At 40.7% G+C, this 26398-nt stretch overlaps 2 protein-coding genes across 14 annotated transcripts in view; one reads left to right on the forward strand and one right to left on the reverse strand.

Annotated features, from left to right (window-relative positions):
- Nucleotides 1-164: 164 nt before the first annotated feature.
- srsf11 (serine and arginine rich splicing factor 11) lies at nucleotides 165-14741 on the reverse strand. 13 transcript variants are annotated; one of them, XM_077229810.1, is made up of 14 exons: nucleotides 14432-14741; nucleotides 12832-12965; nucleotides 10167-10276; nucleotides 8180-8269; nucleotides 8030-8079; nucleotides 7686-7819; nucleotides 6096-6177; nucleotides 5900-6013; nucleotides 4742-4831; nucleotides 4385-4420; nucleotides 3564-3656; nucleotides 3306-3483; nucleotides 2364-2399; nucleotides 165-997 (listed from the first exon to the last, which is right to left on the reverse strand). In XM_077229810.1, exons 1-14 carry the CDS (start codon nucleotides 14551-14553, stop codon nucleotides 803-805), a joined length of 1464 nt encoding a protein of 487 aa, XP_077085925.1. In that variant the 5' UTR covers nucleotides 14554-14741; the 3' UTR covers nucleotides 165-802. The 13 variants fall into 13 exon arrangements, with proteins under 13 accessions (XP_077085925.1, XP_077085926.1, XP_077085935.1 ...); XM_077229811.1 differs by having other exon boundaries at nucleotides 5906-6013; nucleotides 14432-14733; XM_077229820.1 differs by lacking the exons at nucleotides 12832-12965; nucleotides 14432-14741 and adding exons at nucleotides 10510-11209; nucleotides 11439-11852.
- A 1383-nt stretch (nucleotides 14742-16124) lies between these two features.
- The window catches only part of trappc10 (trafficking protein particle complex subunit 10), a 52098-nt gene continuing 41824 nt past the window's right edge, over nucleotides 16125-26398 (forward strand). Inside the window, exons 1-2 of the mRNA XM_077229835.1 lie at nucleotides 16125-16299; nucleotides 17484-17565. Coding sequence (XP_077085950.1) covers nucleotides 16239-16299; nucleotides 17484-17565 — 143 coding nt within the window. The 5' untranslated portion in view covers nucleotides 16125-16238. The remainder of the gene's footprint in view (nucleotides 16300-17483; nucleotides 17566-26398) is intronic.

Here is a 26398-nt window from a genome sequence, read left to right on the forward strand (position 1 = left end):
GTCCGCGCGCATGAATATTTGAATTCAATTACCGCAAAAATGTTGGTTGACTTGACAAATTGAAAGCAGAAAAAAAGACATCTTGGATACAACGGAAATCAGACTCAAAGGTGAGCGTATAATTTCTTAACATACCTAGCATTGGAGAAATTAGGAGCCAAGAATTTTATATGAAGTTTTATTTTTGTAACATTGCAAACCGTACAGATAAATCAGTTTCTTAGCAAACTACAGTCTATGATGACGGTGTGTTCACTACAGATAAACACATCGCAGCAGATACAGCTGGACTGTTGAATGACCTGCGAGAGAAAGTAATCCAGTTTACGAGGTTTCACAAACGTTCTGCAACTTTAAAAAGACAAACATCTTCCACCTAACTGAGGCTAACTATAAAAAAACGAATGCAATATCATTAAAAGAAAAAGAAAACACTGCTTGACAATGTTATCCAAGCACTTTTAATCAGAGGGTAATTGCTTTAAATAGAAACTGCAAACAGACACAGCGAATGGTTGTATTTTTCAGGGAGAAATCGAATTTCTACACTAAATTTACAGTATAACACCGTTCCACATCACCCATGAGGAAAGAAACAGCTCTAAAATCGGAGAGAACATTTTAAGACGAGCATGTACCAGTAAATACAGCAGATTCTGAGGATGCAGAGTTTTAAAAAAACCAAAAAGGAATGAGCGAGTTCAGAGAGGAAAGTTTTTAGACTGATCTAGGACGAGCTTTCCTTCATCTAAACTCCACTTAACAATACATCTCAAACACTGATCAGTGGGAAAGGGCTGTTTCAGTCGCTCATGTCCATGTCTTCGTCTCGCTGGTCTTCGCTGTTTCCATCCGATTCGCCACGACCCGCATCATCGGCACTGTCTACTTGAGCCTCTTTGACCTGCGGCGATGACGCGGCGTCCGAGTTTCTCTCTCGCTCGTCTTCATGCTCGCTATCGTAGCCCTGCTCTTCCTCATCGTAATCCCTGGTCACCTGCAGTATACAGAATTCAGAAGCCGTTTTAAAGGTGCAGAATGTAATGTTGACAGCTAGTGGTGGAAACGGGTATTGCAATGCTAGTGGTTGAAACAGGTATTGCAATAGAGCGCAATCAACAATGGAAAGAGTCGCAACAAGCCTTGCACTATAAGCGCATTACGATATTTATCTGCATTTTAATATGCCTCGTCCGAGCTTTTTAGATGGATGCTGTGGCTTTTTAGGTCAGGTAGAATCTGCAAACTGCCCCAGTTTGTATACATCCGTGTGGTGTTTTTAATATGTTTTAAGACAAACCATGTGTAAATTCATGTCAACACCATTGCGGAGTATTTTCTCCTTAAAACTGCAGTGTCAAACACTGTTTGAAATCGCTGGTGTTTGACGTCAAACTACCTTGTAACCAATCAGATCAACGTGTGATCGTCAACGAGTGGATCTCTGAGTGAGTGAGTGGAGGCAGGGCTCATTTGCATATTCATAGAACCGCATATACTAAAGGAGGCAAGGGTGTCGAGTTACATTCAAGATATTTTAAGACAAGAAAATTTTCCTCAAGTAAAAAAAACGCTTAAATATGTAATTTGTGATCAAAGATGAGCTAAGGGATAAAATTGACTAGAGGGGTACTTTATTTAAAACGGTTAAATTCTATTTTGTTAATCAGATGCCATGTGGCAAGATTACAGCAACAAGTAATTTGTCTATACCAGATGTGACAAAATCAAAAATCACAGCCAATCAGAACAGCATGTGGGCGGAGTTTCTATGCAAATGCACTTGCATCAAAATGGATAAGTATATAAATTCATACATATTACACCATTTTAACATAAAAAAATACACACTGAGTGACAAACAATTTAATATAGAATACCTAATTTCCTATAACTTATTTTCAAGACCTGAGGTGAATTATCCATTGTCGCTTTCAGGGCCTGTTTACACCTGGTCACTTCATGCGTTTTCTCAGATCGGATCGTGAAGAGACCAGGTGTAAATGCCCTCCGAAACGCTTCTGAGACGGATTTAAATCTGATCACTCAAACCACATCAGGAGGAGGTCTGGGCCGCATTACAGAAGAAACAGCACAAGTGTAAACGCATCTGGTTGTTAAAACCCCATATGTAAATTTTTCTCCTCCCAAAATGTTAGAAAATAGACACGTGAGAGCGTGTTATAGAGTAGACTACAGGACATGTTATAGCGCTACCGCAACACGCATCGCTGCAGATTAATCCATTTATCTCTTCAGCAAGCCAACGCGCAAACTGCCGCAAATAAAACAGAAAGCAAGTCGCAGACGCTTAAAACACAATCATCTTCTTCATTAAAAGTAGTGAGACTAAATGTTCTTACCGGTGCTGATGCCGCTCTCTCTCCTATTGAATTTAGCTGATGATAAAAAAACAAAAAACAGCTCATATCTGTTGCTTTCTCTGACGTAAACTTCGTTAAACTTGCATATAGCGTGGGAATTGAAGATCGGATTTATATCCATTTTGCGGAGACACATTTATGTGGGCAAGTGTAAACGAAACCGTTTTAACAAATCAGATAACTATCTGATAAGTAAAAACATGAAATGACCAGGTGTAAACAGTATGGCTATAAATATCACACAAAATGATAATTAAACTCACATGAAATTCTTTGGTAACACTTTACAATAAGGCTCATTAGTTAACCTTAGTATGAACAATACTTAGTAAATTTTGAAATTAATATTAATAAATGCCTAATACATTATTAAAATCAAAGGTTGTATTGGTTAACATTAGTTAATGCACTGTGAACTAACATGAATAAACATTATAAATATTTTTATTAACAAATATTAATACTGTAACAAATGTTTCACTCATTTTTAGTTAATACGTAATGATCCTTATTGTAAAGTGTTACCAATTCTTTTAACATGAAATACAGCATATAATCAGTAAATGAGGATATACAGGTGAAACTCGAAATAATAGAATATCGTTGTAATTTTGATGAATATGGCGTACGGCTTATGAAAACTCTTCAAAATCTCAGAAAATTATAATATTACATGAAATCAATAAAAAAAGGATTTTAAATACAGAAATGTCAGCCCTCTGAAAAGTATAATCATGCATATGTATATAGTTATATATACTTAATATATTAGTTTCACCTTCTAATTTGAATTACTGAAATACTTGTTGCACCATATTCTAATTTATCGAGTTTCACCTGTAATGTTATACTTTGTTGCTCAAGAAATAGAAACAGTTTCTAAAATAGGATGATGTCACGGCTGATGAACATTAATCGTACCTTCACGTCTCCCTTCTCACTGTCAGACTTCCGGTCTCGATCTCGCTCCTTGTCTTTGTCTTTGCTCTTCTTGCTGGTGGAGCGTTCCCTTTTTTCACGAGTCCTTTCCCGATCGTCTTTTCTGTCTCGGTCACGGTCTCGCTCGCGGTCTTTATCCTTCTTTTTCTCTTTCTTGTGTCTGAGAGAAACATGCAGTTTTAGGGGTTAAAGCGGGTCTGAGAAAGGAGACGCGAGTGTGTGTGTGTGTGTGTGTGTTACCTGCGAGGAGACGGGGAGCGGGACAGTTTTCTCTTGGGAGATCGAGACTTCTTCGGTGATCGAGTCACGCTGCGACTTCTCCTGTGCCGTTTGCTGGAGAGAGAAACATTTGCTGGATCAATAATTTGGGGTGCACTTTATAAACACGTTTTTTTATGAGTTTTGGCTATTAATTTACACGACAACAGACTACAAAGTGCACCTTTTTTTTTTAAATGATACCGTAAACTACAAAAACGCAAATCTGTGAAAAAGGGTAACGTCATGCACATGCGTGTTCAGTCTATAGGTGTGTAAGATTTCTTTACAAAATGACGTTTTATTGTACAGATACTGTAAAATCAATTTCCAGGACTTTAAGCACTACAATCAGAGATCTCATTTATCAAACAATATCTTATAAATACTAAAAAAGGTAAATGGATAAAAATAAACCAATAAAACAAAATGGTACAAATAAACTGCAGCAGATGCAGTGACTGCGCTAACTTTAACCATTGAAAGAATACTATGACAAAGATATCGCTTTCCTTATTTAAACTGATTTTTTTCTCCTATTAATATATGATTGACTTGAAGAATAAAAGCTGTATCATATACTTGGATATTTATAGGAGCAATATAACACTCATAGCCATGGGAAAGAAGTATATCAGACGGACTGCATCTTTAATTTTGTGAAAAGATTGTTTTATCAATAAAATTAACAATAAATTTCCCATATATTTTCTTTTAATAATTCAAGTACTTCTTCATACAAATGGCTGTTTTCAAGGGTTTTCCAGGACTTAAATTTCCTAAGTATTAAGTATATTAAATACCTTGTAAGATCCCGGTTTTTAGTCGTTTTCATGGACCTGTATGAATGGGGATCGTATTGACAACATTATCATCTGTATGCAGAAAACGCAAAGGAAAAACTTCTCCGTTTTTAGCACATCGTTGTAGTGTAAACGTACCCTTAGTTTCACAAGATGTACTTGTGAAAAAAGGTTGAATAAACTCAACGGGCCTTTTTCCCGCAATGTGAAAATGCAGATTCCAGTAATAAAAATGTAATTTTAGATGATTTTTGGCAATTTTGGATGCATCAAAACAGGGGCTTTTTGATGATTAAAATTAATAATTAAATCGGAATTCGGAACAAAAAACACCAAGTCATGGGGCTCTACACTCACCGGCTGGTGCTGCGGGACCGTCTGGCGCTGCTGTAGCTCTTCGGTGGAGTTTTTGAACGTTTTCGGATCTTTTCCTCCTTCCTCCGATCTCTACATCAAAAACAAAACAAACATCTTTGAGGAACTGGACCACTAGCACACCACTAACCCTGACAAACCAGAAGCACATTTTTCGATTAATAGTTTTTGTTTATTTTTTATAAATGTTGTCTATTCGAAATCGATTCTCAAAGGCCACAAATCGTTTTCCCCCATATTTATTTATGCATCACCCAAAAGCCAGTATTAGTTTTCCTGCACGGTTCATAAGCTTGCATGTTACAGCTAATGCTGTGAGATTTTATGTTTGTTTTATTTTAAACATAAAATAACCTGATCCTGTTTGATCAAGGCATGCCACTGTTCTGACTTGTCCAATTTTCAGCATAAATTTTCCTTCTTGCATCAAATCCTGTCTATTCATTGTATGCATTTGAAATATAGAGTTGGATTCTGTTATTATGTACCCATGTAAAACAAAAAAAGAAAAAAAAGTTTAATATTCATGTTTTGTGGCCTCATTTTTTTTTTTAATTAATGAACCACATGTAAACTTATGTTTACTGTTTTTTTTTTAAATATAGGATTTGTATTACCCACAACCCATTGTGCTTTGGAGGAGGAACTACAAACACGAGTAAAAACACAGCAGATATGTGCGTGCGTCCGACCGTGAGAGGTTTAGATGAAGGTTTGAGTGACTAATCAAAGTTTAACCTGATAGAAAAAATATTTATTGTTATTTGTGTTATATTTCATATGCAATAATGTGGACTTTTATAAAGACCCGTTTGGCCATTAACTTTTAAATCCATAATTATGCATTAGCCTATTGAGGATTCTCCACATTAAAAAGACATGCTTCTGCATTTCTGACACAGTAGGAAATTAAATGTGGAGGATTCTGTCTTTGATAAGATGATTGACAGGTCAGTTTATTGTAATAAGATGCGAGAGAGCGCAACCCTTAAACACGTATTTGTATGACGTGATAGTTTGTCCCAAAGCTTGCCTACTCTTCTGATACACACTCAGAAGTATGCACTTTTTTCACAAAAAGAGTAAATACTTTTAGGACGGACGTAGTAAAGCCGTATTGAGCCGCAGCCCTAGTTTCACCTTGACCTGGAGCGTCTGCTGCGATCTCGTGAATCGGCCCTCCTCCTCCTCGGGCTCTTTGACCTCCTCCTGCTCCTGGATCGAGACCTTCGTCTAGAGTGACTCTTAGAGCGCCTGCGGTCACAACATACTCACATTAGCCCAGGACTGGATATGAATATCAGCTCAAGTTCATGATTAAAGCGTCTTCACGAACCTGTGTCTGGAGCGGGACCTGGACCTCCTGCGTCTGGATCTGGACCTGGATCTCGAGCGCTTGCGTTTATCATCCTTTTTACCTGAAGAAGAAAACTCTTTAGCACAGCGCTCTCATTTAAAACTAAAATACAGTCAAACCTCAAATTATTCAGACATTTTTTACTAGTGTGTGCAGGACACTATAGTTCATTTATGTAAGTGAGGAGAGCAAAATAAAGTAAACTGACATATTATACCCAAAAATTCTTCAAACTGTGGACTAACAGTAAAATGTATTAAAATTTGGGACCAAAAATGATTGGGACACTTTGAGCTGATCATGTTTTTCTGAAGTGTATTTTCTTTAATTGCTAATGCACTTTTTTACACACAGACTGAACAACATAAAGCATTGCTTGGTAACTGGTTGAGCTAAACTGGTATTATCTAATTGTGTAGTTAAATTTAACAGCTGACAGATATTCACCAATTCCGCGTTTCCATGAACCTTCAAATCGCGCAAATTGAAAATAAGCCCAATGGAAAAGCACCAATTTCTCAAAAAAAAATTTTTAAAAAAAATTCAGGCAATTCGAAAAAGAAATATTTCGCAAAACTGCAATGGAAACAGTTTTTGCGCATTTACAGTCACCTGACATTGATGACGCGGTGTGTTTGGACAGAATACGAGACTGAGTTCTTGATTAAACTCATAAAAGACAAAAAGAATGACAGGAATACTGGATTCTAAACCTCACAGAAATGCCACAATCAAGATCTCGAAGCAGAAATGTGGAGAAACACCCAGAAACTCCTCATACGAGCCGCTCTCAGTATAAGAGTCTTTCCTGGCCATTAATGCTGGATAACACACACACGTCTCCTTCGATTAATAATAATGGCCAGTGCGGCGGCTGGGATATACATAAACCCACCAACACCCGTCGCAGTGATTTTTGGAATGATAATCGCGAGAAGAAAAAATGATCGGTTAATTAATGGAAACGGCATAATTTCGCAATAGCTTTTTGTCGACATTTAGAAAAAAATTGCAAAAGTCCTGCGCAAATCTATAATGGAAACGCACGTAACGTCTACAGCTAGTCAGCGTGATCCTTTCAGCTAAACTGGTTATATCTCTGAAGAATAGTAGTGAATGTTTTATGAGTAGTAGCATAATCATATTCATCCGCAGAGTAGAAGCACAACCAAAACAATGTTCTTCCACAAAATCCATGCAGTTTTGTTTTTTAACCACTAAAGGGCCAAAAGTTTAGCCTGGATGCCAGCCCGAACCCCGCCCGAATTTTTGGATTGACTTATCGCTAGAGGAGAAAAATGACGTTTTAGTCGCATAACATCGGTTAATGGAAACGCCGTCATTTCGGAATAGTTTTTTTGTCGACATAAAAAAAAACTGCAAAAGTTTTGCGCAAATCTATAATGCCTTGTGAGACAGTCTAACAGAAGGACGGACAAAACCTGAGAAATAGAGTTCTTGTCATATTTTACTACCATTTCTAAACTATAGCGAATAAACTGATAATGTGAGTCTGAATAAATGTAGGTTTGACTGTATATAGATTTGCTGTAGTGTCGGTCCACTCACTTCCAGGCTCGATAGCGGCGGAGATCAGAGACTGAGCCTCTCTCACTCTCTTCATGGCTTCTTCAATCTCTTTATTGGAGGCGTCCGCCTTGAGTCCCGGGGTCAGATTCAGCCCAGCGGCGAGGGGGTTCAGCCTGCAACCACAGCCAATACTGATGAGAACACACTGAGCCTCAATTACACGAGTAGAGCTCTATAACAGGCTATATTCAGGAATCATGGAGTTAAATTTAATACCCTTTAAGACTCTTTTTAAGCCTTGTCTGTCAAACCGGGGGGGAAAACCCCCCCAGAATAAAACAAATCTGCTTTCATACGGCCTTAGATGATATTGATGGACTTACTTGGGGTCTATGGATGCCATAAGCTTCATAAGCTGCTCAGCCGACAGAGTCTGAGAGGAAAAACACAAAGATTAATGAAAGAGAAGCATATCTGGTGTACAAATCCTTCTGCTGAAGGGCTATTGTAGAAGGAGCTGAAAGATGTCAAACCTGAGGGTTTATATTGGGCGCCGCCATTGCAAGAGCTGCCATGGGGTCCAAGTTCGGCCCTCCAAGACCGCCAAGAGAAACACCACCAATCTGACAAAACATCAACATCATTATAGTCCAATGAGGACGAGCGTCTCGTTACATTCCATTACAGATTTGCGCAAAACTTGTGCTTTTCTAAATGTCGATAAAAAACGAGTGCAAAATGATCGATGTTATGCGACTAAAACGTCATTTTTCTCCTCTAGCGATAAGTCATTACAAAAATCATGGCGACGGATGTTGGTAGGTTTATATATCCCAGCCACCGCACTAGTCATTATCTTTAATGGAAGCAGACGTGTGCGTGTTATCAAAAGCATTAATGGCCAGGAAAGACTTTTACACAGAGCGGCTCATATGAGATGTTCATCCCTTATTTCTGCTTCAATCTCTTGATTGTGGCGATTCAGAACCCCCGCCGGTGATGTCACACGTTGATTAACCGGTGGGAAAATATCCTGACCGTCCCATCTCTATTGGGCGTATTTTCAATTCGCATTTCGAAGGGTAACAGAAACGTGGCTAGTTGGGGTGTAACAATATATCATGATTTTGTTAAGCACATCGCAATATAAAACACAATATGTATTGTGTATAGCGCACCCAAAATAAAAATGACTGTGCTTGAAAAAAAAATTCAAGTTTACAGAATTTGAGTGTTTTAGTGTACTACATGTTTTATAGTATACTACACATGTTGAATATAATGTATAATAATGCGATGGGGGAATATTTGTGAGTCCTGATAATGCCAAATGTCACCAGTAAAAAGTGGCCTACATTTTAAATATATCTAGTCAGTGACAAGAACATTCATCTAAAATAATTATGTATTTTCAGCTTCAGAATATTTTTATTCTAATGCGACTATTGTCTTGTATTGGGTTTCCATTAACCAAGTCCAAGCCTATTCGTTTACACACACAATCTTAATACCAAATGTAAAATTTTAATCAACAGTTCATTATTTGTTAAGCTTTTACCATATGTTTTGGAGTATCGCATCATGAGTTCAGTACATTTATTAATTTAGCAGACGCTTTTATCTAAAGCGACGTTCAAATCAGAATAATAGAAGCAGTAAATCTAACAATATGTAAGTGCTATGACCCTTCCCAGTTTAATCTAACGCAGTACGTATACTTTAAAAAAAAAATAAAGATAATAGATATAGAATAGAAGATAAAGTGTTAGTATTAATGGATCAAGTGTTGCCGAAAAAGATGCGTCTTCAGCCGTTTCTTGAAAGTGGAATATTCGATTTCGACTCCCAACGATCACCAAAAAAAATAGTACAATCGAGTAAAAAAATTGTGTTGTGAATGACACGCACATCCACCCCCCCCGAAGCCATAAACTCTCAGCTTGAATGTTTAAACTGATTAGACTTAAAAAGGAGTGAAAATTATCAACTTTAGTTATGATGCAATGCTGGCCCGATTGTGCAAGTGACATCTCCGTCATGTCCCGACTCCTGAACGCAAGAGTGTAGTTTCGACGCTTGCCTTGTCCAACACATTTTGAGAGACGGAGAGAGAGAAGACGCGGCGCTGAACACACACGCGGTTTAAGAAATTACATCTTGGAGAAAGTTTTAAAATGATTAATTTAGGCTATTCATGCAATCGACATGCTAAAGTGAATCAATGTTTGCGGGGGAATTTCCCACATCATAAGTGGTAAACCTGTGGGAATTATTAAATACTTAAAGTATTATCTGTTATAATATTTATTGTAAGTACAATAAACTAGATATTTCAAATTTAGATATTTTTTTTAGAATTGTTGAAATAAATCTTAATAAATGCGACACGTTCCCAAAGTCATGTGAAATAATCGTGATGTCAGTACTGACCAAAATAATCGTGATTATGATTTTTTCCATAATCGAGCAGCCCTAGTATCGTGATATGTATCGAATCGTGGTATAGCGATTGACACTCACAGATGTGACGGGATTGGGCGTCGGGAGGAGTCCGCCTCCTGGCAGTAATCCTGCGACGGCATTGGCTGGAGCGAGCAGTGACAGAGCCTTGGACTCGTCAGGAATCACTCCTGCAGGACAGAAACGTCACAGTTAAACCAAGCCACGGTTCTCGCACCACACACACACACACACACACACACACACACAAACAAACAGACCCCTTTTTTTCCAAGTCTATATTTGACATCAGTACTCGCTTTGTCAGAGGAAGCTAACACATGAGGTCCCTTAACAAAAGCATGAAGTGCACAATACTACAAAAAAGGAAATGACACTAGACACACTGCCAAGATGTTATCACCTGAACTTGATTTTTTAAGTCATGAACCAAATGTAAGCAAGCACAGCCGGATCTCCCCTGGGATGTGCTCTCAAGTTTCATAAGTTGTATAATGAACAAGCGACTCAGGTCGGCTGCTTCGCTATAAAGCACACAGAGACATCAAGATAGACAAAACAGAGTTTATGATTTGGGTGTCAGCATCAAATGACAAGTTTATTAATCCACTGATGGTGTGACTTACCATGACTAATGCAAATAACATTTGTTTAGGGGGGCTTTTGCTGGTTATTTTGAGAGCTAAAACTGCCTTTACCTTTTAAAGCACATCTAAACTCGTCTATCTAATGAATGTGTGTGCTGGATTGAGACACAAACTTTATTTAAAAAAAAAGAAAAGAAAAAAAAAAGACGTCTTCCAGCAAAAGCCCAGTTTAAACTCAACTACAGACTGTCAAATGCTAAAAATAAAATAATCTAGAGTTAAATGACAAATGAATGTCTAGTGAGTGCATGGAGTCCATTGGGCGAGCGCATCTGAAATTCATATTTCACTCCAAACAATACAATCATCACTTACACACACACACGAGAGAGAGAGAGAGAGAGAGATGAGAGAGAGATGAGAGAGAGAAACAGGACAAGCTGCAGAAGACAAAACTGTTGGGTGGCATTTTCTGCTGGGCCTGGTTTACAGGACTTGCAGAACCAGGGAAAAGAACTGGAAAACACAACAACAAAAAACAGAAACGACCGTTAAAAAGCGTCTCAGGCCTTTTTCAGTCATGTGGAGAGGAACAAAAGAACATTCTCAAGACTGTTTCTTACTCAAAAAAGGGAGGTTGGACTAATATCATAATACGGACAGGAAAGCCCTATCATTATATCTGATAGTGTGCATATATGTGTGCAAAAACACTCATGCAGAAATGCGCTACATCTCGTCTTACCGTAGATTATCTCGTGTCTGATTAGCATGCAGTTCAATCAGAAATGTAGAAACCAACAAGGATTTGAGCCTAAACATTTGTGCTTTGCATGAATAGATCGATCGATCTTTGTCTGTGAACTCGAGTGAATTCAGTTGGAGACACAAGAGAGAGGATTATAGTTTACAGCAGGGAAACACGTGGGCTGGCCGCTTTTATTTGTCTACAGGGTCACACTCAGACATCTGCCGGCTCTGCAATTGCCTTGTTCACTATAAAAATCACACACACAAATGACAAAGAGAAAAGTTTAACAAAAAAAATTAAACTAAAACTGGAAAGGCAATGAGTTATACATGAGCTCCTGCCATTCTGGGGATTCACTCCCAATCGTCTCATTGATATTTCTGAAATATACACCGCCGTTCAACAGTTTAGGGGTCGGTAAGATTCGGTTATGTTTTTAAAAGAAGTCTCCTGCTCACCAAGGCTGCATTTATTTGATTAAAAATACAAAAGAACAGAAATATTAAATATTACAATTTAAAATGACATTTCTATGTGAATATATAGTAAAGTGTAATATATTCCTGTGATCAAAGCTGAATTTTCAGCATCATTACTCCAGTCTTCAGTGTCACATGATCCTTCAGAAATCAGTATAATATGATGACTTGATGCTCAAGAAACATTTATGATTATTATCAGTGTTGAAAACAGTCATGTACATTTTTTCAGGATGTTTTGATGAATATAAAAGTTCAAAAATCAGCATTGATTCGAAATAGAATCTTTTGTAACATTATAAATGTCTCTACCGTCACTTTTGATCCTTTTATTTTATTTATCCCCCCCCCAAAAGAAAAAACAAATATCACTGACCCTAAACGTATGAACAGAAGTGTATAATGTTACAAAAGCTTTATATTTCAGGTAAACGCTGTTCTTTTGAACGTTCTATTCATTAAAACCTGAAAGAAATATACAAAACTGTTTTCAACCTTGTTAATAATAATGAATGTTTTTGATCATCAAATCATCATATTATAGTGATTTCTGAAGGATCATGTGACACTGAAGACTGGAGTATTGATGCTGAAAATTCAGCTTTGATCACAGGAATAAATTACACGTTACGATATATTCAAACAGTGATTTTAAAATGAAACGATATTACCGTTTTTTTGAATTTTCATTCAAATAAATGCAGCCTTGGTGAGCAGAAGAGACTTTCAGAAACATGAAAAATCCTGCCGACCCCAAACCGTTGAACGGCGGCGTACAATCATACGCATGTAACTGTACGTCTACGTTGAGGTTTGAGCGACGGCCGCTGGGATTCACTAATGCCGTCGTCGTCTACACTGTGAAGGGATCGATGGCGTGTCTGAAAGGGAACATGAACGGCACAAACCTTCTGCGAAGGGGACGACGATCAGCGCTCTGTCCACGAAGACCGTGTTGGTCAGATGCTGGGAAACTCCGACCGATTCCGGCTCGTGGAACTTTACAAAACATACACGTGAAGTCACAGGCAAGGGAGAATCACTGAAAGAAAATATAGATGCTTTTGCAAGATGTACACACACTTGATCACACACCTCCTGCAGTTTTTCAAACACCGCAGTGAAATATTCATCAAGTTCGAGCAAATCATCTACGGCATGTCATAAAGATCCAAGATCCGGCTCAGTTTTAGATCTGCCGGCTTCAGAGCAGATCCACCAGCGTCCTACCTTCGCTGCAGATATGATGACGCCAGATGTTTTTCGATGGGTGAAAAACAACAAAAGCACAGAACAGAAGTTAGCTACTGGAGAACCCTGCATTCTGCCTGCCTGAGCAGTGAAATCAACATTTACTGAGTCCAAATGTAGTTCGACGGCTAGAAATAAGCTGTGGTTGTTGCGTCTGATACTGAATACTTCTCTGGTCACCTAGAAGTCCTCGGATGACACTTTTCTATCCCATGAGGCCACAGGAGAGGATTTATGAATGGTGGTGAAGTGACGCAATTGACGCTGGTAGGTCATGTGACAACAAAATGGCGGATGTAGTTCGTCTGAACTTCATTCATAGTATACAGAGTATGCAATATCAAATGCAGTGCATGTCATTTAGCCCAAGTCTATGGAAGCCCGTTTCCACCGCATTAAGATCAAAATATATTTAAATAAATATAATCACTATAAATCATAATTTCTCATTTTAAATCTCATTATGAGTTAGGGCCTGTTCACACAGAACGCGTTATGGCTAAAAGATCATGCTCAAGAAACGAGTTCTATATTATATTCATATTTTTTAACTTGAGAGCCGCCATTTCTGCAAAAAACGCGAGACATGAGCGCAAAAAGAAGTCCTTCTAACGCGTTTACGTTGAAAACCAACGGAAAAGTAGTGCCGTTCTGTGTGAAAGGTTCCCAAGTATGTCAATTTCAACTTTTTTGTCGACTTCATTATACCATTATGGTTAATTATTATGCTATAATTTCGACTTTTACAGAACATTGTTATAACTAACATTTACCAATGCAGGATAATGTGGCGGAAAGTGCTTCCGGTCAGTAATGACGCGCAGGCGCAGATAAACGTACGTGACGTCACGGCTCTTTTATGCAATAAAGCGCCACTACCGTAAAATGCACCCAAACTGTAAAATATGCGTCTGCTTTCACTGTTTTAATCATTAGAGATCATTATGGCGAGGGCTGACGCTCACACGTGGATAAGCCTATGATAAACGAACGTTATTAATTCAAACAAATGAACAAGCGATGACCCGTTTAACTGGTTAAACTTAACGGATGAATTTGTGTTTGAGCGCTTTATCTACACTAGCGAGAATAGATCGAGCTAAACTGTGGTTGCTTTGTGCCTATAGATATATTTTGCACATAATCGGGTTGATTAGAAAAAATTATAAAATTGTTATACATCCGAACTGCCGAACACGTGTTAAACAATGTTCATTATGTTGAACACGGAGTGATCTGGAACACATTTCTACTCACTCTGGTGGAAAGAGTCTGAGCTCGTCGATGGTTCCGATGAAGCCGAACAGTGTTCGCATCTGCTCCGCGGTGCTGCTCGGCGACACGTTCGTCACCTGGATCACATTGGTGCTGGACGTCATTATGGCTCCGATCTGATGATGGCGAACGTCAATCGAAAGACATTTATATCCGTGCGGTAGAAACGCGATTTTACTCGATTTCGCCTCAATAGATTCTTTATCAATCGTCTTGCGGCCTTCTGCCTCACGCGCGCATGACTGCGGGACCTGTAATGGCGCTCGTGCTGCGGCGTGAACTGTGAAGCGCGCGCTCATAAGAACATGGCGGCTTCTGTGGCAGATTTCAAAATAAAGGTTTTCCAACAACGTTTTCATTTAGGTGTTTTTAATTCATGTACTTGTTGAACAGAAAGCCAGTCATAACCGAGAGATTAGCAAACAAAGACTGAGATTACAATTAAATGTCCCATCACATTATACACAACAATAGGTGACAAAGAAGACAAAGAATAAATAAAGAAAAATAAATGAAAAGAAAAGTATGGGAGTAGGAGTTTTCATTTTTTAAATTTATATTATACAACCAAAGTCTTCCAATACAGAGTACAAATACATTGCTTTGGGACTTTTCATCCCTTTCATAGTCTCCAAATATGTTAGAAATTCTTCTTTAAAAACCAATAATTGTGGAGTAATTTTGAGAAATTTACATTTGTGTATGTAAAATTTCAGTAAAAGCAACAGATTATTTATTACATGAAATACCCCTTTATCCTTAATTAACAAACTGAATTTAACAATTTCCCATGGCAGTATCAGTCTTACGTGTATTTTTTGTTGCATCCAGGTAAATACATCATTCCAGAATGCATTTACCAAATTACACTGAAAAAACAAGTGTTCTCTTTTGGGTTTCAAACTGGGGACCCTAGAAAAATACAAAATAAAAATAAACATGAAAATAAATGAATAAAACCAAATTATTATGATATTTATTTATAATATGTATATGAAAGTTACTTTGTGATATTTTTCCTCACACAAAATGTAAACTTAAAACGATAAATTCATGTTTCTTTGTATGATTTGTATCACCTGACAAGAAATATGGACATATAAATTACATCATGTAACAAAAGCATCCCCTTGCATCAGTTAGTTTCACTACTATAGTTTATACACACACACACATCTATATATATATGTATATATTGTATATATATATATATATATATATATATATATATATATATATATATATATATATATATATATATATATATATATATATATTTGTTTTTTCATATATTTTCCGTTTTCATTTTAAATTTAATAAAAGTTTTAGCAGCCTTGTGCGTTTTGTAATTTTTATTAGTTGTTTAATGCCTTTAATTTAATTAAAAATAATAATAAAATACGTTATTTCAATTAACGTGTATTCTCTTTCAAAAAACGAAAATGTTTTCTCCCGGTTTTAGTTTTTATTTCAGCTAACTATAAAAACCCTGATGTGTATTTAATGATACATGACCATTAACAAAAATAAATAATGAATGGAGTACAGGTTTATTTTGGGTAGAATCTTTTGGGAATAATTGTTTTGTACAAAAAAAGCCAATTTTGTAACTATCGTTCATATTTTCTAGTGTAAAAGTCTATTGTGGTGGACTTCCTGCATGGCCGTGACGCGGGCCGGAAGTCGTCACTCGGTGTCAGCAGATAGGAAATGGAGACTGAAGGGGCCTCATCGATACATCAGCGGCGTTGAATGTGATCGATTACTCTGATGCTGATGAACGGAACCCATGGAGACCCATGAGGAGAAGCCCATCATCTACACGATGGAGAACAAACCCATAGTGACCTGTGAGTGGATGTTATAACCCTCATAATACTGTCAGCTCGACTGCAGCGGTGTTTTGGTGTGTTGTGATAGTTCACACTGACATCTGATACATAATATTCCTTCTGTCAGCTTGAACATTTTAGGGATTTTAAAAAAAGATTATGAGTTGTACATAGCTTTCCGCGGGACATTGCTTGTAAACCTGGCTGTTAACCGAACGTTTTGTTCTTCTGAATCGGTTCTTATTCATGAATCGGTTTGAATTAATTTTTTTAGCGAATCGGTTTAAATCAAAATCATTCGTCCTGATGCATTCAAATACAGTCAATTTAGCACAGTATTTTTTTTTGTTGGTATTTTATTTGTTAATGTTTTCAGCCCAAGCTAACAGTTCATTGGCTGCCTGCTAGTGAGTTTCCTAAACATGAATATAAATATGACAAATGTCTAGATTGACAAATTTCTACCTGTAAATATCAGCTACATTAATCATTTAGTATCATCTTATATGTCAAAGTACCACAGTACTATCTTCCAATGCGTGATACGGAAACAGTACTTTTCTGTAAGTGAATATCGGTCACAGCTGCTGTGTGTGAATTGTAATTTATTTATTTATTTAAACTCTAAACTGTTTTATTTTTCATTTCAGTTTTATATATTTAAGTACATCAACTAAAACTAATTAAGACAATTAACAACTAGCTGAAATAAAAAGCTTTAAATGTTTACATTTCATTTTAGAGAAAGTTTGTTTTTATTTCAAGTAACTGAAATGTTTTTTATGCTTATAATGTTATTAACTATAATAACCATGATAAGAAAGGGGCAGTAAGCGATTTCTTAGAAACGCTGTTGGACAAAGCACCAAATCACACTTGTAGCCAATCAGCATGAAGGGGTGTGTCAACTCACTAGGAGGGAGGGGCCTATGTTGCATAAGCGTGTTCATGAATTTGGGGGCGGAGCTATAGAGAAATTATACTTTTGGGTATGGGTGTGTATGATTTTGTGATTTTAAATATTAACAGTGCTTCTCTGAAATTGCTTACTGCACCTTTAAATGCACCATTTAAATACATGACCATTAACAAACATGTATGAGTAAAGAATGGAGCACTGTAGATTTTTGTTAGTGGTTTCACAGTGAAGTTTAAGTGACAAACATGAGGTGGTAATGTGTGTGTGTGTGTGTGTTGAGCAGGTGCGGGCGATCAGAACCTGTTCACGGCCCTGTACAGCTCACTGACCCAACAGCTGCCCAGAGAACCCATGGAGTGGAGGAGGTGAGCTCTGCTTCTCTACGGCATATTCTATTACTGCACAGCTGATGTTTTATTAGCTTATATAGGGTTATGCTCTGTCTATATATCTATATATGGTCCCCATGAAACAGAATCGGCATCAGATCTTCCATATTGTGATGCACATTTGAGTTTAACAGGTTATCGAAAAAGAATCAATGTAAGGCGGGGCTTGGTTCTGTGCATCGGTTGTTGATTGGATGTTGAGATGTGGGCGTGGCAGCCAAACCTATATGCAAATGAGCATGATATTGAAGGGGCGGGGCTTAAGCACACTAAATATTTGGAGGATCCTATTATTTGTACAGCACCTGTCACAAGTAGCTTTACAAAAAAATCATGATTGTTAATGTTTATAATATGTTAATATTGTAAATCGCGATTTGGTTTTGCCGTGATTTAGCCATCTAGGCTAAAACCTGAAGTCTTTGATCGTTAGTTTGACATGTTCACCGACAGCTGATTAATGACCGTTGCGATCAAGTTTTATCAGAAGATTTGACTCTCAGTCCTGCAGTGACTTCTCCTTCAACGACGTCAAATTGTCTTCATTTTCAAAGACAAGCCGTGACCAAAATGAACATTAGAGATTTCTTTGTAGCCATCATTTCTATCCCGCGTGTAATGCAGATCACCGTCACTGAACGTGTCATTGATTGATGATGCAAAACTCTGGACGAGTTTTCTTGTGTGTGTCCGTTTTTAACGCGTCTTGACTGTCGTACAATCTGACATTAATGATAACTGAGATCTTACAGTGTGACATTAAAGGGGACCTATTATGCCCCTTTTCACAAGATGTAAAATAAGTCTCTGATGTCCCCAGAGTGTGTATGTGAAGTTTTAGTTCAAAATACCCAACAGATAATTTTCTACAGCATGTTTAAATTGTCACTTTTTGAGGCTCAGAAAAACGCACCGTTTTAGTGTGTATCCCTTTAAATGCAAATGAGCAGCTGCTGCCGACCCAGAGGGCGGAGCCTCACGAGCTCGTGGTCAGTGTCAGGACAATCTCTGATCTCACGGAATGATAATATCAAAACATAAACTCTCAGTAGCCGTGTTCATTTCGACCCGGAGTGGGACAATGATGCCCACAGAGCCAGATAATATATGCTGTATGGAAACTGAACAGCTATAGTCTAGTTTAATTACGGTTATAACTTGTTTTTCCATCTTTCTTTTATCCACTATTAGTACAAGCCTGTTGTAGCGGACCGCGTCCGAATGTTGTAAAAATATACAGATGAGTTCAATGAAGTTTATTGTTCATCACACAAAAGATGAAGGGTCAATTTCACTCTAGAAAATCACTGTAAGAGCTGAATAAACACTGTAACGTTATAAGAAGTCCGCATTAAAGTATTATCCATAAACTCTCTCCCTCTCCCTTTCATTATTATCAACATACACAGCGAAGTACAAAAAACACTCGTTACAACTAACAGTAAACAAATATTATACACAGCTTTTCAGGGGGTGCTTAATAAACTGGTAAACTGTATATCCGTAAAACAACTCCTATGAACTGTAATAAAGTGCGCACTCTCACTTTCATTACTGCCATGATCAGTAACGTTAGGCCTATCGCTCCAGTAAATAAACAGAGCTGTGTGGATTAATACATCCAGCTACACAACACCGACAACGCTTGGAAGACATTCTCGTCAGTGCAGCAATGGCGGATGTGTACAACTCTCAACTCGCTGTGAACTCGATCAGGGGTGCGTTTCCCAAAAGCATCGTTAGCCAACCATGGTCGCAAGTTCCATTGAACTCTTTTGGTAACGACGGAACGTGCGATAATAGTTGGCTTTGGGAAACACAACCCAGGGTGGTTCTATGTTAGAACGGCAGTGTCTGTCAACACTCGTGGGCGGGGCCTTGTCTGTCAACACTCGTGGGCGGGGCCTGTGTCTGTCAACACTCGTAGGCGGGGCCTGTGTCTGTCAACACTCTTGGGCGGGGGCCTGTGTCTGTCAACCGTCGTAGGCGGGGCCTGTGTCTGTCAACACTCGTGGGCAGGCCCTGTGTCTGTCAACACTCGTGGGCGGGGCCTGTGTCTGTCAACACTCGTGGGCGGGGCCTGTGTCTGTCAACACTCGTGGGCGGGGCCTGTGTCTGTCAACACTCGTGGCCGGGGCCTGTGTCTGTCAACCGTCGTAGGCGGGGCCTGTGTCTGTCAACACTCATGGGCGGGGCCTGTGTCTGTCAACACCCGTGGGCGGGGCCTGTGTCTGTCAACACTCGTAGGCGGGGCCTGTGTCTGTCAACACTCTTGGGCGGGGGCCTGTGTCTGTCAACCGTCGTAGGCGGGAACTGTGTCTGTCAACACTCGTGGGCGGGGCCTGTGTCTGTCAACACTCGTGGGCGGGGCCTGTGTCTGTCAACACTCGTGGGCGGGGCCTGTGTCTGTCAACACTCGTGGGCGGGGCCTGTGTCTGTCAACACTCGTGGGCGGGGCCTGTGTCTGTCAACACTCTTGGGCGGGGCCTGTGTCTGTCAACACTCTTGGGCGGGGCCTGTGTCTGTCAACACTCGTGGGCGGGGCCTGTTTCTGTCAACACTCGTGGGCGGGGCCTGTGTCTGTCAACATTCGTGGGCGGGGCCTGTGTCTGTCAACACTCGTGGGCGGGGCCTGTGTCTGTCAACACTCGTGGGCGGGGCCTGTGTCTGTCAACACTCGTGGGCGGGGCCTGTGTCTGTCAACACTCGTGGGCGGGGCCTGTGTCTGTCAACACTCGTGGGCGGGGCCTGTGTCTGTCAACACTCGTGGGCGGGGCCTGTGTCTGTCAACCGTCGTAGGCGGGGCCTGTGTCTGTCAACACTCGTGGGCAGGCCCTGTGTCTGATCAAGACTTCGGAGTGGGACAATGATGCCCACAGAGCCAGATAATATATGCTGTATGGAAACTGAACAGCTATAGTCTAGTTTAATTACGGTTATAACTTGTTTTTCCATCTTTCTTTTATCCACTATTAGTACAAGCCTGTTGTAGCGGACCGCGTCCGAATGTTGTAAAAATATACAGATGAGTTCAATGAAGTTTATTGTTCATCACACAAAAGATGAAGCGTCAATTTCACTCTAGAAAATCACTGTAAGAGCTGAATAAACACTTTAACGTTATAAGAAGTCCGCATTAAAGTATTATCCATAAACTCTCTCCCTCTCCCTTTCATTATTATCAACATACACAGCGAAGTACAAAAAACACTCGTTACAACTAACAGTTAACAAATATTATACACAGCTTTTCAGGGAGTGCTTAATAAACTGGTAAACTGTATATCCGTAAAACAACTCCTATGAACTGTAATAAAGTGCGCACTCTCACTTTCATTACTGCCATGATCAGTAACGTTAGGCCTATCGCTCCAGTAAATAAACAGATCTGTGTGGATTAATACATCCAGCTACACAACACCGACAACGCTTGGAAGACATTCTCGTCAGTGCAGCAATGGCGGATGTGTACAACTCTCAACTCGCTGTGAACTCGATCAGGGGTGCGTTTCCCAAAAGCATCGTTAGCCAACCATGGTCGCAAGTTCCATTGAACTCTTTTGGTAACGACGGAACGTGCGATAATAGTTGGCTTTGGGAAACACAACCCAGGGTGGTTCTATGTTAGAACGGCAGTGTCTGTCAACACTCGTGGGCGGGGCCTTGTCTGTCAACACTCGTGGGCGGGGCCTGTGTCTGTCAACACTCGTAGGCAGGGCCTGTGTCTGTCAACACTCTTGGGCGGGGGGCCTGTGTCTGTCAACCGTCGTAGGCGGGGCCTGTGTCTGTCAACACTCGTGGGCGGGGCCTGTGTCTGTCAACACTCGTAGGCGGGGCCTGTGTCTGTCAACACTCGTGGGCGGGGCCTGTGTCTGTCAACACTCGTGGGCGGGGCCTGTGTCTGTCAACACTCGTAGGCGGGGCCTGTGTCTGTCAACACTCTTGGGCGAGGGCCTGTGTCTGTCAACCGTCGTAGGCGGGGCCTGTGTCTGTCAACACTCGTAGGCGGGGCCTGTGTCTGTCAACACTCTTGGGCGGGGGGCCTGTGTCTGTCAACCGTCGTAGGCGGGGCCTGTGTCTGTCAACACTCGTGGGCGGGGCCTGTGTCTGTCAACACTCGTAGGCGGGGCCTGTGTCTGTCAACACTCGTGGGCGGGGCCTGTGTCTGTCAACACTCGTGGGCGGGGCCTGTGTCTGTCAACACTCGTGGGCGGGGCCTGTGTCTGTCAACACTCGTAGGCGGGGCCTGTGTCTGTCAACACTCTTGGGCGAGGGCCTGTGTCTGTCAACCGTCGTAGGCGGGGCCTGTGTCTGTCAACACTCGTGGGCGGGGCCTGTGTCTGTCAACACTCGTGGCCGGGGCCTGTGTCTGTCAACACTCGTGGGCGGGGCCTGTGTCTGTCAACACTCGTGGGCGGGGCCTGTGTCTGTCAACACTCGTGGGCGGGGCCTGTGTCTGTCAACACTCGTGGGCGGGGCCTGTGTCTGTCAACACTCGTAGGCGGGGCCTGTGTCTGTCAACACTCGTGGGCGGGGCCTGTGGCTCTAGTGATGTCACTAAAGCCACATTCTGAAAACAGGTCGTTGGGAGACACTGCTGATGATTTATGGGGATTTTAAAAAAAGGAGTGGGTGGATTTTTATCACTGCTGGGTGGTTGTGTACACACACTGCCAACACACATTTATGTCCAAACACCATGCAAAAGTGAATTTTGCATAATAGATCCCCTTTAATGATAACTGAGATCTTACATGTCCAGATCTTATAGCTGCATATATTTTCATATGTTTGGGAAGAAATTTAAATTTCATGACAACTTTAAAGGGGTCATGACATGAGAAACCAAATTTGCCTTGATCTTTGGGTATATAAGAGATATATGTACTATTAAAACTTCCTGCAAGTTTCATAGCTTAAGACGTCCTCAGCATTATAAACGAAGCATTTATTTAATCAAGCTCTAAATACAGCTCGTTCTAGATCCATGCTATGAAGTGACGTACCAGTCGTTTGCATATGACCGCCTCCAGCGCAAGACAACTACGCCTCATTTCGCATCATCGCATGCGTTGTCGTGCAGCGAGTGGGTCTGTTTACAAGATGACTGCGATGCTACACAGATGTGCTGTTCCTGTTTGAGTCTTTGAATACGCTGCCGAACGATCCAGACGTCAGGGAAAACAGTCGGATGCAGTTTATTTGCAGCATATGCAGCCCGCCAAAGCGTAATTTGAACGGTGAGTGATCAGATGAGTGTGACAGGGCATGTTACTGAAGAACGAGCAGAGAGAGAGAGAGAGAGAGAGAGAGAGAGAGCGCGCGAGCGCGAGCGCGAGCCCCGGCCGCGCGCGCGCCTTCAAACTCTCTCTCTCTCTCTCTCTCTCTCTCTCTCTCTCTCTCTCTCTCTCCCTCCCTCGCGCATTTGAATCAAAATCAATTGAGAATTGACACGATGGTAAAAGATCAGAAGACCGAAGTTTCACGTGGTGGAGCATTGTGTAGTCTACGTGTGAAACGTTTATAATTTATGCATAAGCAGCACTGACGTTAGCCAATCATAACAGTGGGCGTTAACACTGAACTCTTAAAGGGGAAACACCTCCAAAACAGACTGTTTTCCTGCGTTCACACCGAACGTGAATAGCGCGTCAGGCGCGAGTGATTTCAATGTTAAGTCAATGCAAAGACGCGTTACGCGCGTAAAAAATTCCTGCGGCGCGAATGAGGCGTGGAGCGCGGCGCGGTAGACGCGAATACGCCTCATTCGCGCATCAAGTTCGCGCGAATGGCGCGAATTGAGTGTCTGGCGCGTTACGCGCGAATGGTGCATTTTGTGCATTCACGTGTTTGACGCGAATTCGCGTCTGCCGCCCGAGTTGAAAAATCTGAACTTTGGCGTCAATTCGCGCCGCGTTAACCAATCAGGAGCCTAGCTGCTTGCTGCTGTCACGTGGTGAAGTATCTGGATGCTTCAATACATTATTTTGTAATGGTTCTAATGCACATCTAAGCAACTATTTTATCACATAAAACTTGATTTCAATATATAGACATTCATTTTGTATTGAATGCTATTTATTCCATATCTAGATTATATTAAATATTATTATAATGTGAAGACAAACATACTGCATTATAAGTTCATGTCTGGACAGTGTTGTGTGTGAGAGAGAAAAAAATCACAGGACAGATTAATCACTTTTGGAGGCTGGCTCCATCATCAAATCAAAAATAAATGACAGATTAGGTGGATGAGGGCGAGGGTGATCCTCGCTCCGATGCGGGACAACAGGTAATCAAACTGGGCGCGGGACAGGCGGAAGTACCGCTGAAAGCGGCCGTCATCCAGGCGCAGCTCCTGGAGCGAGCAAATGGTGAAACTCGCCACACTGGGTCGAAGGGTCAGGTGGACACAAATACGCGACGATGACCCCTACACCGCCGTTCTGCTCTCCAGAGCAAATACAGAGCTGTGACTCTCTCGGTGAATGCTCGATCAACATAAAAAAGATGGCCGCCAACGGGTTTCGATTGTGACGCACGTAAATTTCGCTTCAAACTTTTGTTTTTTTACGCGCCTCAATTTCGCTCTTGACGCGGGAATGGATTCAAAGTGGTAAAGCGTATAACTAGACGCGGTAGGCGTGAATTTGACGCGCTATTCACGTCCGGTGTAAACGCAGCATTTGAATCAGAGGTGAGAGACAGGGTGGGAAAAGGTCTGAATCACTATATTTTTAAAGTTTTTTTGTACAAGAAACTATAGTAATACTATAATTGCACCTAATGCCTGGTTCAGATTACACGGTTTTTTTTGTCTTTTACGATAGTCACTGTGTCAGATTACGCGAATTTGACTCCTAAAATCTTGTCGTGTCGTGGACAAGAAGCATGTCAGACTACACGTTGCTTCCTGACCAGTCATCGCGTGCCGTCTTTAACGATGCGCGTGATGTCATTGAGAAGGCGAAACTATAGCGAGTGACTTCCGGAAACGAACGTAAACAAACAATGGATGTGGCGGTGAGTGTTGTATTGGCTGTCCTTTGTTCAGAAATCTTAAAAAAAGAAAGAAAACCCGACAATGGACACGTTCCTGGATTGCTCGAAGAGGACAGTATTGGCTGTCAATCCTCCAAAGAGAACTTGAGGTAAAATATTGTTTTCTTACGAACCTTTCCTCCATGTCATAACTCCACCTAGTAGCACCATCGTCTCTCTTTCCTTTCGCCATTTTTGAAAGTTGTGTACGGAAATGCTTCTGTGCTCCTATTGGTCAACCTCATACATGTGACGGAATCCGTCGTGGACGACCGTTTAAAAAATTAAACATGCTAGTCTTTTTGTCGTGATGTCGTGAAGCATCGCAGACGCGACGTAGGTTGTCGCCCACTATGACACACTATACAAGATGATACGATCGAATCTTGCGTCCCGACGCCCGTTGTCGTTTACGAATCCCCACGAGACCCTACGTCAAACGGATCGTGCCAAAATCGGGTTAAAATCGTGTAATCTGAACCAATCATAAGGGAACATAATAAAACAAAACAAAAAACCATGTCATGACCCCTTTAATATATGTTATATTATTCTCTTATGTAGCCAGAATTTGTTACAGTCAGAATAATAATATCCGCACTTCATCTTATTCTGGCCAAGAACCGCCCATCTGAGTGACCAATCACAGCTTCATGTTAATCAGAAAACATATGCGAGTCTGAAAGCAAAGCATAAAGCACAGTTGTGCTGATGATTATTTACTTTACTATTAAGTATCTGAATCCATTTTTTTTAGTTTTGAGGTTTTGAGAAAAGCTCTTGCGATTTATGTGTTTGTTAAACTGAACATGTTTTTCCATGAGCTTCGTGGAAAACACGCTCTGTGTGAACCAGCCCTCACACATCAGATACGATGAGGAGAGATGATATCAGATATTTCTTTCCCATTTGAGAGTCACAAAAGAGTGTTTTCTTTCTTCTCTTGAGACGTTATCCTCCTTCAGGCCGTTAATGTCGTATCTAAAGTCGATCCACTGGAGCTGTGCAGTGAAATTCAGCTGTGATCTCCCATGATTCATGTCTTTAGTTGTTCAGTTCAAGCCGTTTCCACATCATGTTCAGCTGTGGTGTGATGAGATGCCGTTCTGTTGTGTGCCTCTGGAATAAGGAAGTGATTTCTGTCACATGATCTTTCAGAACTGGAAGGAATGGCGGAAATCCAGTCATTAAGGTCTTTCCTGTTTAGACCGTCAGCCTGAAAGAATGTCTCAATATGTCTTTGTATCTGTCATTTGACTCGAGTGATTTCATGTTGTGTTCAGAAGAAATGCATTTGGAAGGGAGTGATTAAAGAGGACCTATTATGCCCTTTTAAGTCTTGATGTTGTTTTCAGACTCTACTAGAACAGGTTTTCCTGCTTGAATGTTGATTATTTTCCTCATATTCTCCATTGTTGCGGCTCCTCTCTTCCCAGTCTGTCAGTAACGCTCTGTTTACTTCCTGTCTCTATGAAGCCCCTCCTTCTGAAAAGCACACTGTGCTCTGATTGGTCGGCTGGAGCAGTGTGTTGTGATTGGTTGAGCGCTTCGAGTGTGTTTGGGAAATGTCCCGCCCCTTACCATAACCGCCAGTTTAACACACTACTAACTAACTCAACCAGGCCCCGCCCCTTTATTCTGCGTACGAATTATTATAATGAGGAATATTGTGACGTGTTCGTTCCCGGAAGAAACTCAAGATACAATGGAGGCGTTTCAGGAGTTCAGAAACACTGACACTGATATAGAGAAGAACTGGAGCTTT

This window comes from Siphateles boraxobius, unplaced genomic scaffold (assembly GCF_051911475.1).
Source record: "Siphateles boraxobius isolate OS27281-9 unplaced genomic scaffold, OSU_SipBor_1 135, whole genome shotgun sequence".
NCBI classification, from domain to species: domain Eukaryota; kingdom Metazoa; phylum Chordata; class Actinopteri; order Cypriniformes; family Leuciscidae; genus Siphateles; species Siphateles boraxobius.

Coding starts and splice junctions, on each gene's coding strand:
- srsf11 (XM_077229810.1), bottom strand. CDS start 14,553: ATGACGTCCAGCACCAATGTGATCCAGGTGACGAACGTGTCGCCGAGC. Junction 8,270..10,166: donor CGCCCAATCCCGTCACATCT/GTGAGTGTCAAT, acceptor ATGTTTTGTCAG/ATTGGTGGTGTTTCTCTTGG. Junction 7,820..8,029: donor ATGGCATCCATAGACCCCAA/GTAAGTCCATCA, acceptor CTGTGGTTGCAG/GCTGAACCCCCTCGCCGCTG.